The sequence below is a fragment of the Sus scrofa genome, chromosome 7, assembly GCF_054392235.1.
Source record: "Sus scrofa isolate SSC_HxYL_T2T_F1_AM1 chromosome 7, Sscrofa_HxYL_maternal_Yorkshire_Landrace_v2.0, whole genome shotgun sequence".
Taxonomy (NCBI): Eukaryota; Metazoa; Chordata; class Mammalia; order Artiodactyla; family Suidae; genus Sus; species Sus scrofa.
Window position 1 is genome coordinate 132,266,330 of NC_139389.1, and position 13,779 is coordinate 132,280,108.

Consider the following 13,779-nt stretch of genomic DNA (forward strand, 5'->3'; position numbering starts at 1 on the left):
ACAGAACACTCGGCCCGCCACAGGGAGCGGTGGGCTGCCGGCGGTGTCACGCCCTCATGTGGGGGCACAGTTGGGTGAGGCGGCTGGGGAGCAGCTGGAAGCCGGCGTGTTGGGTCTACTCCTGGCGCGACCTTGGGCAAGTCTACTTAAAGACATCGCCAAGCCTCAGTGTCCTCATCTGTAAAACAAGAGTTGGCCTCAAATAATAAGGCCTGTTTTCACTGTCTGGGTTTCTGTCTTAGGTGAATTAATACTTCTGCTGTACTATGAAATCAACTTTGAATGGAGGGGTTTGGGGGGCGTTTGAATGTGCCGGTGAAGGCTCGAAAGTGATGGACTGTTGGTAGCCGCTTGCAGTGCGGACCGCTAAGCCTCTCTCTCTGTCCCAAGGGCTGCACAAAGATGTTCAGGGATAACTCTGCCATGAGGAAGCACCTGCACACCCACGGCCCCCGAGTCCACGTCTGTGCAGAATGCGGCAAAGCTTTTGTTGAGAGCTCAAAACTAAAACGACACCAACTGGTTCATACTGGAGAGAAACCCTTTCAGGTAGAGCCAGTCCCTTCTCCCCCCGCCCCGTACCTGCAGGCGGGACGGCAGCAACCCCAGAGGGTCAGGGTCTTAGCGTCCTTAGGGCCACTCCGATGGGCTGCCCGGGCTCCCGACCCCCCGAGTGGAATCTGCACGTGCTGGAGACCTGGTGAGCGAGGTGTCTCGAGGTGCTCGTGGGGACCAGTAGGAGTTCCAGGGCCTCCACCACGGGATTGGAGCAGTTTATCTGCTGTAGTTCATTTGTTTTTTGAAGTATTTTAAACTGCTGGTTGATGGGAGGACCATCACAAAGTTTTATTGTATGGAAGTAATGTCTAAAATAGCACTGGGAGTTCCTGCTGTGGCTCAGCGGGTTACAAACCCGACCGGCATCCATGAGGACATGGGTTCAATCCCTGGCCTCCCTCAGTGGGTTGAGGGGCCGGTGTTGCTGTGAGCTGCGGTGTAGTCGGTAGATGCGGCTTAGATCGGCTGTGGCTGTGGCGAAGGCCGGTAGCTGTTGCTTCCATTCGACCCCTAGCCTGGGAACCTCCACAGGCCGAGGGTGCGGCCCTAAAAATGAAAGAAAACAGCTAGTACTTTGTCTTGAAGCCCACGAACAGGTGAATGGAGTAGCAGTGTAGTAGGTCAACCCAGCATGGTTCTTTGTGACACTTGAAACCAGAAACCTTCCTCACCGGTGGTCTTATTATTTGAAAGATCTACGCACATCTTAGGACCCTAACGTAATACCCAGGGAGAGTCATGCCATTTTGCCGAATGTTTCTGTTAGGCTGTCTTTAAGTGGTTCATGAGGGCGGTCCATGCGGAGTTAGGGCTCCCTGCCCCCCGATTCTGGAATGTGGCTAGAAGGCCTCCCCGGTGGAGAGGTGGGCTGGCCTCTCCAGCGCTCGGAGTCTGAGCGGCTTCTCTGGTCTCTCCTCGACAGTGCACGTTTGAAGGCTGCGGGAAGCGCTTTTCACTGGACTTCAATTTGCGCACACACGTGCGCATCCACACCGGAGACAGGCCCTATGTGTGCCCCTTCGACGGTTGTAATAAGAAGTTTGCTCAGTCGACTAACCTGAAATCTCACATCTTAACACATGCTAAGGCCAAAAACAACCAGTGAAAAGAAGAGAGAAGGCCCTTCGCAGCCTCAGGAAGCATCTTCCAGGAGCGTGATTGGGAATAAACATGCCTCTCCTTTGTATATTGTTTCTAGAAAAGAATTTTAAAAATGAATCCTACATACCCAAGGGACATGTTTTGATAAAGTAGTAAAAATTTAAAAAAAAAAACTTTAATAAGATGACATTGCTAAGATGCTCTATCTTGCTCTGTAATCTCGTTTCAAAAACACGGTGTTTTTGTAAAGTGTGGTCCCAACAGGAGGACAATTCATGAACTTCGCATCAAAAGACAATTCTTTATACAACAGTGCTAAAAATGGGACTTCTTTTCACATTCTTATAAATATGAAGCTCACCTGTTGCTTACAATTTTTTTAATTTTGTATTTTCCAAGTGTGCATATTGTACACTTTTTGGGGATATGCTTAGTAATGCTATGTGTGATTTTTCTGGAGGTTGATAACTTTGCTTGCAGTAGATTTTCTTTAAAAGAATGGGCAGTTACATGCATACTTCAAAAGTATTTTCCTGTAAAAAAAAAAAAGTTATATAGGTTTTGTTTGCTATCTTAATTTTGGTTGTATTCTTTGATGTTAACACATTTGTATAATTGTATCGTATAGCTGTATTGAATCATGTAGTATCAAATATTAGATGTGATTTAATAGTGTTAATCAATTTAAACCCATTTTAGTCACTTTTTTTTTTTTTCCAAAAAATACTGCCAGGTGGTGATGTTCAGTGTAATTTCTTTGCCTGTTCAGTTACAGAAAGTGGTGCTCAGTCGTAGAATGTATTGTACCTTTTAACACCTGACGTGTACATCCCATGTAACAGAAAGGGCGACAATAAAATAGCAATCCTACAGAAAGAATATGGCAGAAAAGAGATCTGTAAGCACAGTCTTCTTTCCTTTTGTTGTCCAGAATAATTATAATTCTTGAGCCTCCCAGAAATTGGAAGCTAAATAAAGCAACTCAAGTTTCCTTTACTTTGCACTCAAGTGCAGTGACTTGTGACTAAAGCGATGCATGGACATCCTGCTACTTCCACATGTGCCGACTCGGTTCGGAGAGAGAGAGAGAGAGTAGGCCCCAGGCACCCCGAGTTAAGGAACTACCTCAGAGTCCCCCAGATCGGGCCCGGTGACGATAGGATCGTGGAGTTAGCGCCCCCAGCACACGTGTGACCGAAGCGCCTGTGCCCCGGCCTGCGTGTGTCCTCCAGGTAAGGTGCTCCCTGGCGATGGCGCTGCTCAGGCCGCCTTCGGAGCAGCTCCGGCAGGCCCCGGCTTGTCTGACGGGGAGCACTTAGGGTTAGCGGCTGCTTCGTTTGAGAGCCTTGGTCCCTGCCTCCGGTGGGATCTAAATGCCAGCGCGGTGTGGCAGCTGAGGGCCCGGAGCCGACTTCAGTGCCGAAGCGGAGAGTGAGTACAGACTGGCGAGGTGGTTAGGTCGTTGCGAAAACTGTGCTCAGTGAGTACTTTACCTCTGACATTGTGACCTCCCAAATGTACGATGGTGATTTTTGGATTTAAGAGTCAAATAGCGGACTCGCGAGGCTATTTTATGAACTGCCATGATACAGCAAAATCCCATGTATTCAAAATGCAAACCTACTCCGTGTCTTTGTGCTGCATGCTTGACTCTTCAAGGTAATAGACAGACTAGCTAACGTCAGATTCCTTTGCAAGACGTCCAGGACACCATCCGGTCGAAAACGTAGCTCTGTCTCTACGGCTTCTCCATCGGTCCTCTGCAGGAGGAGTGGTGACCTTATGACAGTGACCCTGTGGCTCTCCGGAATTTTGAAGTGCCTTCTGAATCATAAATGAAAAATGTAACTTGAGACACTTTTTTTTATTTGTTCAGAATCTGTTATCCATTGAGTGAGTAGTTTGATGGAACTGAGTTAATCAGAAGACCCCAGCTGTTCTCTGGATAAGCCAGGCTTTGCTGTATCTGGCAGGCAGGAGAGAGGTAAGCCCGCGGCAGACGGAGGTCCCCTTCCAAGCCGAGCGCCCTAGTGCGAACAGGTGCTTCTCTGACCAGACCTGGGGCAGAGGCGTCCACCGCTGCCTACTTCCCTCCCCGCCGGCAGGCGAGCGTCCCCAGGTGGCTGTGTTAGGAGGCTGCAGCTGCCTTGCCCTCGCCCAGTCGTGTGCCACCCTGGAGCCTGGTCCTGGCACTGTCCTCAGGACCCCCGCCCGAGGGCCTGAGGCCGGCCGGACTCGTGCCGTGGCGGACCCTGGAGGGCCGGGCGGGGACCTACCGGAGCCAGGCTCCCGAGTGGAGGGCGGCCCCTCTTCCTCTGTGCCTTGACCCCTTGGGGGTGCCTCCGGCCATCTCTGTCCCTTTCTGCGCTGAGTCAGCCGCCACCACTCCCCTCGACTCTCCGTTCACATGTCTTCTCTCAGTCTGCAGAGTTCATTTCTGAGAGGAATCTCTGGGCGCTGAAGACAAATTAGCGTCCAGGTTCCTGGGTGACACAGCACGCGCAGTTGACAAGAGCAGTGTGGGAAACGGATAAAGGACACCTTGCAGCGTAGAGGTCGTTCTCGTGGCTGTGACTCCAACCCGTTTCGCTTGTGGTTAGAATTTATAATTTTGCTAAAGATGTAGTTTACTAAAACTTAAAGTGGTGTTCTAACAGTGAGTCAGTCGTCTTGAGAATTAATCGGGTTTATAAGTAATACTGATAGACATATTTTCTTACATCTGAGCTGAAATAAATGCATGTTTCTCGCGTATGTAACATACAAGCGCCAGAGGATGAGTACCTCTAACAAGATGGTGTTTTCTATTTTTGGATTTCTTCTTATTTTCCCCCTTTTTGGTAGTGGGGGTTTAGGGGAAGCATAATGTTTGTATAAAGAACTGTCACCCCAGAGTGACATTTATTTTCCAAGGTGACAGTGAACTCACTGTTGGTTTCCTATGGTGTCTGTGTGCTGTGCCTAGACAAGGTCTGAGGCTCTGAGGAAAATCAAGATTTTCTTTAATTTGGTTTCCATGTGCATCCTTTAATGTCAGTTACTTTGCTCACCTGGAGTAAAATTAAAGGGAGACCCTTTGAAGTGTGCTCGACGCCTGCCAGGGGTTCCCAGCCAAGTTCTAGTTCACTTGTTCAGACAGACGAGAGGCTTCCGTGGAGTAGGCTGCCTGCGGCCCATCTGCTTGGCGGCACCTCCCCACTGGCCCTTAACCTCTCAGTCTGGTCTGCGGCTGGGCAAGACGGGGTCCCCTCAGCGATCATCCGCCCCCACCACACACAGGCAGAGGGAGCGGCTCGCTTCTCGCGCCCGACTCCTCTGACCTGGGATCGGCGCAGCTCAGGGCGGCCGTGTTATTGGTCCTTAACTCCTCCTGTCCTCTTGACATCTGACCACCAGCAAAAGCAAGGATCCCAGAGGTCAGAACGGGGGGTGGGGGCAGCCGAGGCCTTTCACAGGCGTCCACCTGATGCCGTGACCGCCCCGCGAGGCTTCCTCCTGGCTGCTGAAGCCAGCCCTGTGCCTGTCACTGACGGCTTGACCCTGCCCTCGGGTGCCCCTGTCGGAACCCAGGCCCGGCAGGTCCTGGCAGGTGCCTTCCGCCCAAACTCAACCCAGGAGGTGGAGGGAGGGGCCCAGGCCCCCGCTGGCCCGCTCTCCACGGCCCGCTCTTCTGCTTGACAGTCGTCCCCGGGGCCCTCGTGCCCGCGCAGAAGCCTTCGGCTGAGTGGCTGGCTGGGGACCTGGAGAGCTCGGGTTGTCACTGCCCCTGTCGTGGCTTTCCTGGTGGCCCGAAGGTGGTTTGAGAGCAGCAGCGGCAGGCCGGAGAGGGTGTTAGTCCAGCTGGGGCGGCCTGGGCCCTGATGGCAGGGGCGGGCGGCGTGCCCGCTGCCGCGCTTCGCCCGCTCCCTGTAGGAAACCCGGGAGGGCACGTGGAGACGGAACCGCAGCCTTAGATCGGCAGGCAAACCAGACTTCCCACAGACCGGTCGTGCCGGCTTCCACGTCTCCCGCCAGCATCTCTGGGAGTCGACGGGGGGTGGTGTGTGGTGGCACCGCGGTCGCCTAGAGCGTGATGACCGTTTATCCAAGAGTGGCAGTTTGGTCACACTGCTCTTGATGAAAGATGCTCAGACGCCCTAAGAGGCGGCACTGGGGTGTCGCGGGGAGGGGCCGGCGGCTGTGCGGGGTTGTGTTGGCTGCTCTGTGTCGGGGCCGCACGGGGTCTGCTTATACACGTTGGAGGGAAAGCGGGTCAGTACCAAACAGCAACCTGTCTGCGACAACATCCTTCGCGGCTGCAGGGCTCTGCTATCTACAGGTGGTGATTGGTCCAACTTTTCGTAGAACAATTCTGTTTTTACTCACTTTCTGGTAACTTCTGTAGGCCCCGATTCAAGGACTTCACTGTGCGTCTCATGTACATCTCTCTCTCAAATGTCTGCCGTTTCTGGAACTGTCCTTGGTTTTCCCTTAGCTCATAGGTCATAGATGCAGAAATATTAGAGTATTTAAGGCATCCGCATCCAGCATCAGATGGCTTTGCATCCAGAAAAAAACATTTAACGATAATTCAGTTTGAAGCACCAAGCATGTGTAACATGGCTCTATAAAATATAATAAACGCATAATGTTGTTAAGCTTTTGAATGCCTGTGGTTCTTGTTTGTTCCTCAATCTCTAAGCCACCTCTTTTCCTAAGTTTCTTTACACAGCATACCTGGCTCTAAGCTCCTGCTCGGTCTGACAGCTGCCTGAACAGCCCCGGACACATCCTTGCAAGTGTCCTGGCACGGGATGAAAACTCAGGGTTCAACCTCAGCAGCAAGAAACGCATCCCCGGGGGAGTTCCCGTCGTGGCCCGGTGTAAACAATCCAACTAGGAAGCATGAGGTTGCGGGTTCGATCCCTGGCCTCGATCAGTGGGTTAAGGATCTGGCGTTGCCATGAGCTGTGCTGTAGGTTGCAGACGTGGTTGAGATCCTTCGTTGCTGTGGCTCTGGAGTAGGCCAGCAGCTGCAGCTCCAATTCGACCCCTAGCCTGGGAACCTCCATACACCACGGGTGTGGCCCTAAAAAGCAAAAAAAGGAAGCATCCCTCTTCCCAAGTTGTCACTGTAGTGGCGCAGGTTGCTGCTGTGGTGCGGGTTTGATCCCTGACCCAGGAACTTCCATATGCTGCAGGCATGGCCAGAAGAAGCCCAGAGACATGCATCCTTACCATAAATTCAGCCCCAAGATGGACAAATGGACTCGAAGGGGTTTTAAGGAGAACCCCACGCACTTTGCAGAAAGCACGGCCAAATGAAATTCTCAGGCGATGGGACCCATGACCTTCAGTGCTGGTTCTAAAAGCTCTGTGCCAAAAAGAAAAGCTGACTAACGGACTGAAACTTGACCAAAAAACTGAGAGCAAGATCGAATTCCGCAGAAAGCAAAGTGCGCCCCCGCCCCCACCCTCCCCCCGCAGCGTGGGCCCTGGTGACAGACGTGCTGCAGGGGAGGTTTATTGTTCCTTCCTTAATTCACGTGACCTCCTCCTCCTCCTCCTGATGGAGAGCGAGCTGCTGAGGTGGCAAGTCCAGACCCGCATGAAGCCCAGAACTGCTGAGTGGAGGTCCAGGGTCCAGCTGAGCTGAGGGAGGAGCAGCTGTGCTGAAAGGCTGCCTCTTCAGACTTGAGCTGGAAATGAACTGGCGTCTTGAGGGCTTTGGGTTACCCGGGCACCCCAGGCAGCAGCGAAAGCAGTGTCCCTCCTTGGCGTCTGCCGTGTCTCCACTCAGCTCTGACAACGTCCGAGAACTGGGCCCAGAACCATGCTGAGCATGGTTTTTTTTTTTTTTTTTTTTTGCTTTTCAGGGCCGCACCCGCGCCATATGAAGGTTCCCAGGCTAAGGGTCTAATCAGAGCTGCGGCTGCCCGCCTACACCCCAGCCATGGCCACGCAGGATTCTGGCCGCATCTGTGACCTACACCACTGCTCATGGCAACACTGGATCCTTAACCCACTGAGTGAGGCCAGGGATCGAACCCGCAACCTCATGGTTCCTAGTGGGATTTGTTTCCTCTGCGCCACGACGGGAACTCTGAGCACTGAATTTATTCCTCCAGGCTGCCCTGGGAGGAATTCCGTAGTCACCCCATGTCGTGGACAGTGGTGAAGGTGGAGGCAGCTGCAATTCCAGACTCAGGGCTGCCGGCTTCCACGGCACTCTGCTTGCCACTTGTCCCTGTTGGTGGCCGGCCACCCTGGCCTCCGTGTCTCCCAGCATGGCAGCCTCTGGGTCATAGGATCTGCATCTCCTGTCTTGGTCTGGCTCCAGCTGCTCTTCTCAGCCTCCAGTGTAGCACTAACCCCTTCACCCCAACCTATAGTGGCTCCCTACCCAATAAGATCCTAAGCCCAGCCCGGACCTCCTTCTGCAGCCTCTCCTCACCTCCCTCTTGGAGCTTTCATTTCTAAAGCTTCCCTGTCCTTGACTTCTCAGATTTACTCCTTCAGTCAAAAGTACTGGAGTTCCCATTGTGGCGTGGTGGAAATGAATCCAACTAGAATCCATGAGGATGCGGGTTCGATCCCTGGCCTCGATCCATGGGTTAAGGATCCGTCATTGCTGTGACCTGTGGTGTAGGTTGCAGCTGTAGCTCGGATCTGGCGTGGCTGTGGCTGTGGTGTAGGCTGGCAGCTGTAGCTCCGATTCGACTCCTAGCCTGGGAACCTCCATATGTTGTGAGTGTCCCCGAAAAAGAAAAAGAAAAAACGCCACCAAGTACTTACTGAGCACCAATTATGTGTCAGGCCCTGTCTTAGGTGCTGATGGAAATGCACTAAGGAGCTTGGATTACATCCAGGGGAGGAGACCCGAGACCCGGAGAGAAGATGAAAGATGAGCAAAGTGCTTGGAGACAAAAGAGGGGAGGGGCTGGGGGCGGGGCCCGGCTGGGAGAGGCCTGGTCCTTGTCTCCTCCCCCATCACCTGCAGCCTGTTGCCTAAGCACGGATCCCCTGAGAGTGCCAGGGGCTGGTGGCCAGAGACCCTCTCCAGCTCTGCCCACCGAGCTCCCTGGCGGGGCTGCCCACCCATCCCTGCCCGCGGGGCCCAGGCTCTGCCCTAGCCCTCCCCTTCCAGGCCGGACGGGCGTCTTCCTCCGGGCCACCAGGCTGCAGGTCCCACGCTGGCTGGTCCGTTCAGCTGCCTCCAGCAACCCGCCACCGGAGGGCGCTGTGCCCGGGCTGCTCCCACGGGCGGGGCAGGGGCGGGGCGGGGCGTCCGGTGCCAGCACCGGGACAGCCAGACCCTCTGGGGGTGCGGGTGCCCCGCCTGGCAGCCCGCGGGGCGGGGCTGGGGTTCGCCCAGCTTCCAGCGGTCCCCGCCTGCGGCCGAGCTCCCGGGCGGCTCGGCCGGCAAACGGGGCGGGGCGGGGGGGACACGGAGGGCGGCCTGGTTGGAAAGGCCATGGCGTTTGGCCAAACAAGGCGGGAGGTGGAGTCCCCGGCGGGTGGCAGGGGAGCCCCAGGAGGAACCTGGGGCCAAAGGGACAGGGTGGGCGTTGGGCTGGAGAACTGTGGGACTCCCTGCAGGGACTCGGATTTGAGCGAGGGGAGACATTCCAGGAGGGGCCGCCTGGGCAAGGTGGGGCAGGGAACGCAGTGGCCTGGGGGCAGACTGGAGGGGACAGGTTCCCGTGAGGACAAGGCAGTTTGGGGACAGCCATGACAGTGGCAGGCTGAGGAACGGACTTAGCCCCCCCCACCTCACATCCACGCAGGCATCAGTCCTGCCCACTCTGCTTCCCAAACCTGCCCAGATGCCCCAGGATAGCGTCCAGCATCTGCCCAACAGATAAGGGGCCTGCGAAGCCTTGAGTCACATAGCGGTGACACAGGGAGGGAGCCCCGGGTGGACCCATCTTGAGCCCTGGATGCGCCCTTCCACCCTTCCAGGCTCCCCATTTCGCAGCACTCATCCTTTCACCCCAACGCCGTGGAGAAGCATCACCCTGCCCACCAGGGTCTTCCTCGAGGTGGGAGGGGTGGACCAGAAAATGAGCCTCTCTGCCCTTAAGTGACATCAGCTGGTCTGGGGGAGGGTGGCTGGGTATGGTGGGAGCCACTAGGGAGGGCTTCCGGTGGGTGGGGCGGTGTCCCCTGGGCTGAGCAGGCCCTGCACAGGCTCGGCTTCTAGCAGCCTTCTCTGGTGTGCCCTGGTGACACAGGGAACACTGCCTCTACCTGGGAGCATTGGGGTGGGGGTGCCCTGAGGTCAGGGAGGGTCTGGGGACAGCCAATGGCAAGGACCACACACCGTGAGTTCCGGCTCCTCTGCCACGTGACTGCCACCGCAGCCCCGGAAGTCTGGGGGCCACCCGAGGCTGACCCTGGCTCTTGTGACGGTCCTGTCTGTGGGTGAGGATGGCCCTGTGACCCTGGACAGCTCCCCCCGCCACCACCACCACGGCTGTCCTCTCTTGCCAAATGGGGGCGCCAGGGCCGATTTTGTAGGGCTGTTGGTAGCCTTAAAGGGGGCATGTGTGCAAAGGGCTGACCTGCTGTCCCCATGGTCACAAGAACCAGCCACACACAGGGGACTGCGAAGGCGCCAGCTCTGTGTGGGACGAGGGGCTTTGGAGCACGAGAAGTGACTAAATAAGGTCCAGGGAGGAGGGTGTCGTGCAGAGGGTGGGGCCCAAAGGGTAGACGAAGGAGAGGCGCCCGTGTGAGCCCCCGAGCGCTGGGAGGCTGGACGTGCTTCTCTCGCGCTCCAGGAATCACGCTGCAGGACCCAGTTTCACTCAAACTGCCATGGGGGGCCACCTGTCCATTCCCGGGAGGGGCCATGCCCCCTGCCGCCTCTGGCCTGGTGGAGCCACTCGCCTCACCACCTCCTGTGGGGGTCTTTAAGGTGTGCACCTGATCCTGTTACTCCCCTGGCAAGACCTTGCCACAGCTGGGATGCAGAAAACAGAGAAACCAAGAGGCAATATGCGACCCATGCTCCCCAGACCAGGATGAAGCCACAGGGCCAGCTTTGTCTCCACTGCACACCTGCAGGCGTCCTGTCCCCATTTCGTTGGTAAAAGCGGGGAGAGGTCAAGGGATGCATCACAGGTGCATCTGTGCCCTTTACAAAGCTTTCCAGGAAGCTCCTTTCATCCCACTGGCTGGATCTGGGACACATGGCCACCTCTAGCTGCAAGGGAGTCTGGACAGATTTTTTTAAAAATAAATATTAGGGGAGTTCCCATCGTGGCACAGCAGAAACAAATCCGACCAGGAACCATGAGGTTGCGGGTTTGATCCCTGGCCTCACTCAGCAGGTCAAGGATCCGGCATTGCTGTGGCTATGGCGTAGGCTGGTGGCTACAGCTCTGATTAGACCCCTAGCCCGGGAACCTCCATGTGCCGCAGGTACAGCCCTAAAAAGTAAAAATAAATAAATAAATAAATAAAATTAGGTACTTTATTTTTAAATTTTTATTCCTCATGGATATTAGTTGGGCTCTTAACCTGCTGAGCCACAATGGGAGCTGCTGGAAAGGTGTTTTTTTATCTGGACACGCTGCAGCCCAGGACAAACCTGGATTCTATTAGGAAACTGGCAGGAGGGCTGTTAGGGAGGCACCCAGGACCGCCTGCCACCCTGCCCCTGCTCCCATCACCCTTCTCAGGCCCTGGCTACATCTGTCCTCAGCTGCAGCCTCCCTCTCCCCTCCGTGGCCCAGCAAGCTGCTGCTTTTCCTCGAAGACTTTTCAGCTCTCTCCCCCAAGCCTAGCTGGAAAAAAAAAAAAAAAAAAAAAAAAAAAGCAAGGGACAGTCGCCCAGTGAAATGCCCTGCGACCATGAACAAAAAAATAGCCAGTTCAGGAGTCCCTGCAGTGGCCTAGCGGGCTAAGAATCCCATTAGTATCCAGGAGGATGTAGGTTTGATCCCTGGCCTTGCTCAGTGGGTTAAGGATCCGGCGTTGCTGTGGTTGTGATGCAGGCCCGTAGCTGTAGCTCCGATTGGACCCCTAGCCTGGGCACTGCCATATGCTGCAGATGCGACCCTGAAAACCAAACAAACAAAGGCAACTCAGCCACTTTTGTGCACAGTGATGAGGACAGATCTCTGTTGGGGGTTGAACTGAGCCCCCGCTCCTCGCCCCTTATCTGGAAGTGGTCTCTGCAGATGTTGTTAGTTAAGCAGAGGGCGTCCTGGGGGAGGCCGGGCCTTCAAGCCACTGACTGGTGTCCTTGTAAACCGGGGAAATAGACACACCGGGGAGAAGGCCGGAGGAGGTGGAAGCAGAGTCTGGAGCCGCAGGTCTGCGGGGCAAGGACCGCCGGCCCCCAGACCCTGGAAGAGGCCAGGAAGGAGGCTCCCTCGGCCCCTCCAGAAGGATCCAGCTCTGCCAGCACCTGAATTTCACACTTCAGGCCTCCAGAACTCAGAACAAACGTCTGTTGTCTTAGCCCCCCGGCTTGTGGCTTGTGGGGCGTTGTTATGGCAGCGCTGGGAAACCGCTGCAGCCTCCACGGAAACCGTCCGCTGAGAGAAGCACAGAACAGAATGGCCAGTACCTGGCTTCCACGTGCGTGGTTACTTTTTGCCACGCTAACCTATTACGCATTCCAAATAAGGTAAATAAACAGGAGTTCCTGTTGGGGTGCTCCCGACTAGCATCCACGAGGATGCAGATTCAATCCCCGGCCTCGCTCAGTGGGTTAAGGATCCGGCGTTGCCGTGAGCTGTGGTGCAGGCCAGCAGCTGTAGCTCTGATTTGACCCCTAGCCTGGGAACTTCCATATGCTGCAGGTGTGGCCCTAAAAAAAAAAAAAAAGCCAAAAAAAAAAAAAGATACATAAAAATTCAAATCAGGGAGAAAATGAAATGTTGAAGAAAAATTCATGAAACCCCCACAACTCTTTCAAGCCCTCCTCCCGCCTGATTTGTTGGTAATGCTTAACCACCAGCAGCTTGGGCAGGAGCCCCTGGCTTGTAGCACTTGCCTGGTTTCCTTCAGAGCCAAGAGGGGTGAGAGAGAAGCCAGGGCAACCCCACTGGGACGGGAGCTGCTGCCTGGGACCCCAAGGGGTAGGGGGACACTGCTGGGTTATGGAGCCTGGGAAGATGCCCTGCCTGAGGTCGCCAGCCAGCCCCTTCCTGTCCGTGGAAACTGCGGACCAGCCTGACATCGCCAGCTGGTGCTGGGGATTAAATAAAGGTACAGAGAGAGGGTGAGTCCCTGGAGGGAAAGCTGGGCCCTCTCCTGCCCCCTCTGCAGGTGGGCAGAGGTTTGGGGCTCAGCAGTTGGAGAAGGAGCCTCAGGCTGGTAGCTCTGGAGACTTGGCGTGCCCAGGACAGCCTCCAGGAGGCTGGGTGGGTAGTAAGACTTCCCTTTGCCAGGAGTTCCTGTTGTGGCTCAGCAGAAATGAACCTGACTAGTATCCATGAGGACGCAGGTTCGATCCTTGGCCTTGCTCAGTGGGTTAAGGATCTGGCGTTGCTGTGAGCTGTGTGTAGGTCACTGATGCAGCTCGGATCTGGCATTGCTGTGGCTGTGGTGTAGGCTGGCAGCTGTAGCTGATTCAACCCCTGGCCTGGGAACCTCCATATGCCACATTTGCACATGTGCCCTTAAAAAAAAAAAAAAGACATCCCTTTGCCAATCGAAGCCTCCTCCAGGAAGCCCTCGCAGACCACTCAGGCTGGGCTAGGTCTCCCCTGAGATGGACAGGTCTGCTCCCCCTTCAGAGTTCCACTCAGCCTCCCCTCCTCAGCTACTGCCCTCAGAGCCCTCCTGCCCGAGTACCCCAGAGAGCGCTCAGCACACGTGGCTTGCGCTGCCCAGCTGGGGGACAGGAGGGACCAGGCCTGGTCACTGAGTAACAAGGCACATCAAGAAGCAGCTGCTGACCGGCTGAGACCACGTCCCTCATTTGTGAGCTGGACTCAGTCCTCACGCCTCCACTGTGCAGAGGAGGAAACCGCGGGGCTGCAGGCGGGCCGTAGCTGGTCCAGGTCACACAGAGGGGGCTGCATCAGGGCCCAAGGGCACAGAGACCTCCAAGCCTCTGGGGCCTCTGACTCCAGGGAGGGGGGTGGGGAATGAACCCTCTTCTTCTAGGACTTGCAAGCGCGC

General features: G+C 55.6%; 1 protein-coding gene across 1 annotated transcript in view; it reads left to right on the forward strand.

The window, feature by feature from the left end:
* Positions 1–6,301, forward strand: part of YY1 (YY1 transcription factor) — a 38,678-nt gene extending 32,377 nt beyond the window's left edge. Inside the window, exons 4-5 of the mRNA XM_021099699.2 lie at positions 391–549; positions 1,481–6,301. Of these exons, the coding sequence (XP_020955358.2) occupies positions 391–549; positions 1,481–1,663 (342 nt within the window). The 3' untranslated portion in view covers positions 1,664–6,301. The remainder of the gene's footprint in view (positions 1–390; positions 550–1,480) is intronic.
* The last annotated feature ends 7,478 nt before the right edge of the window (positions 6,302–13,779 follow it).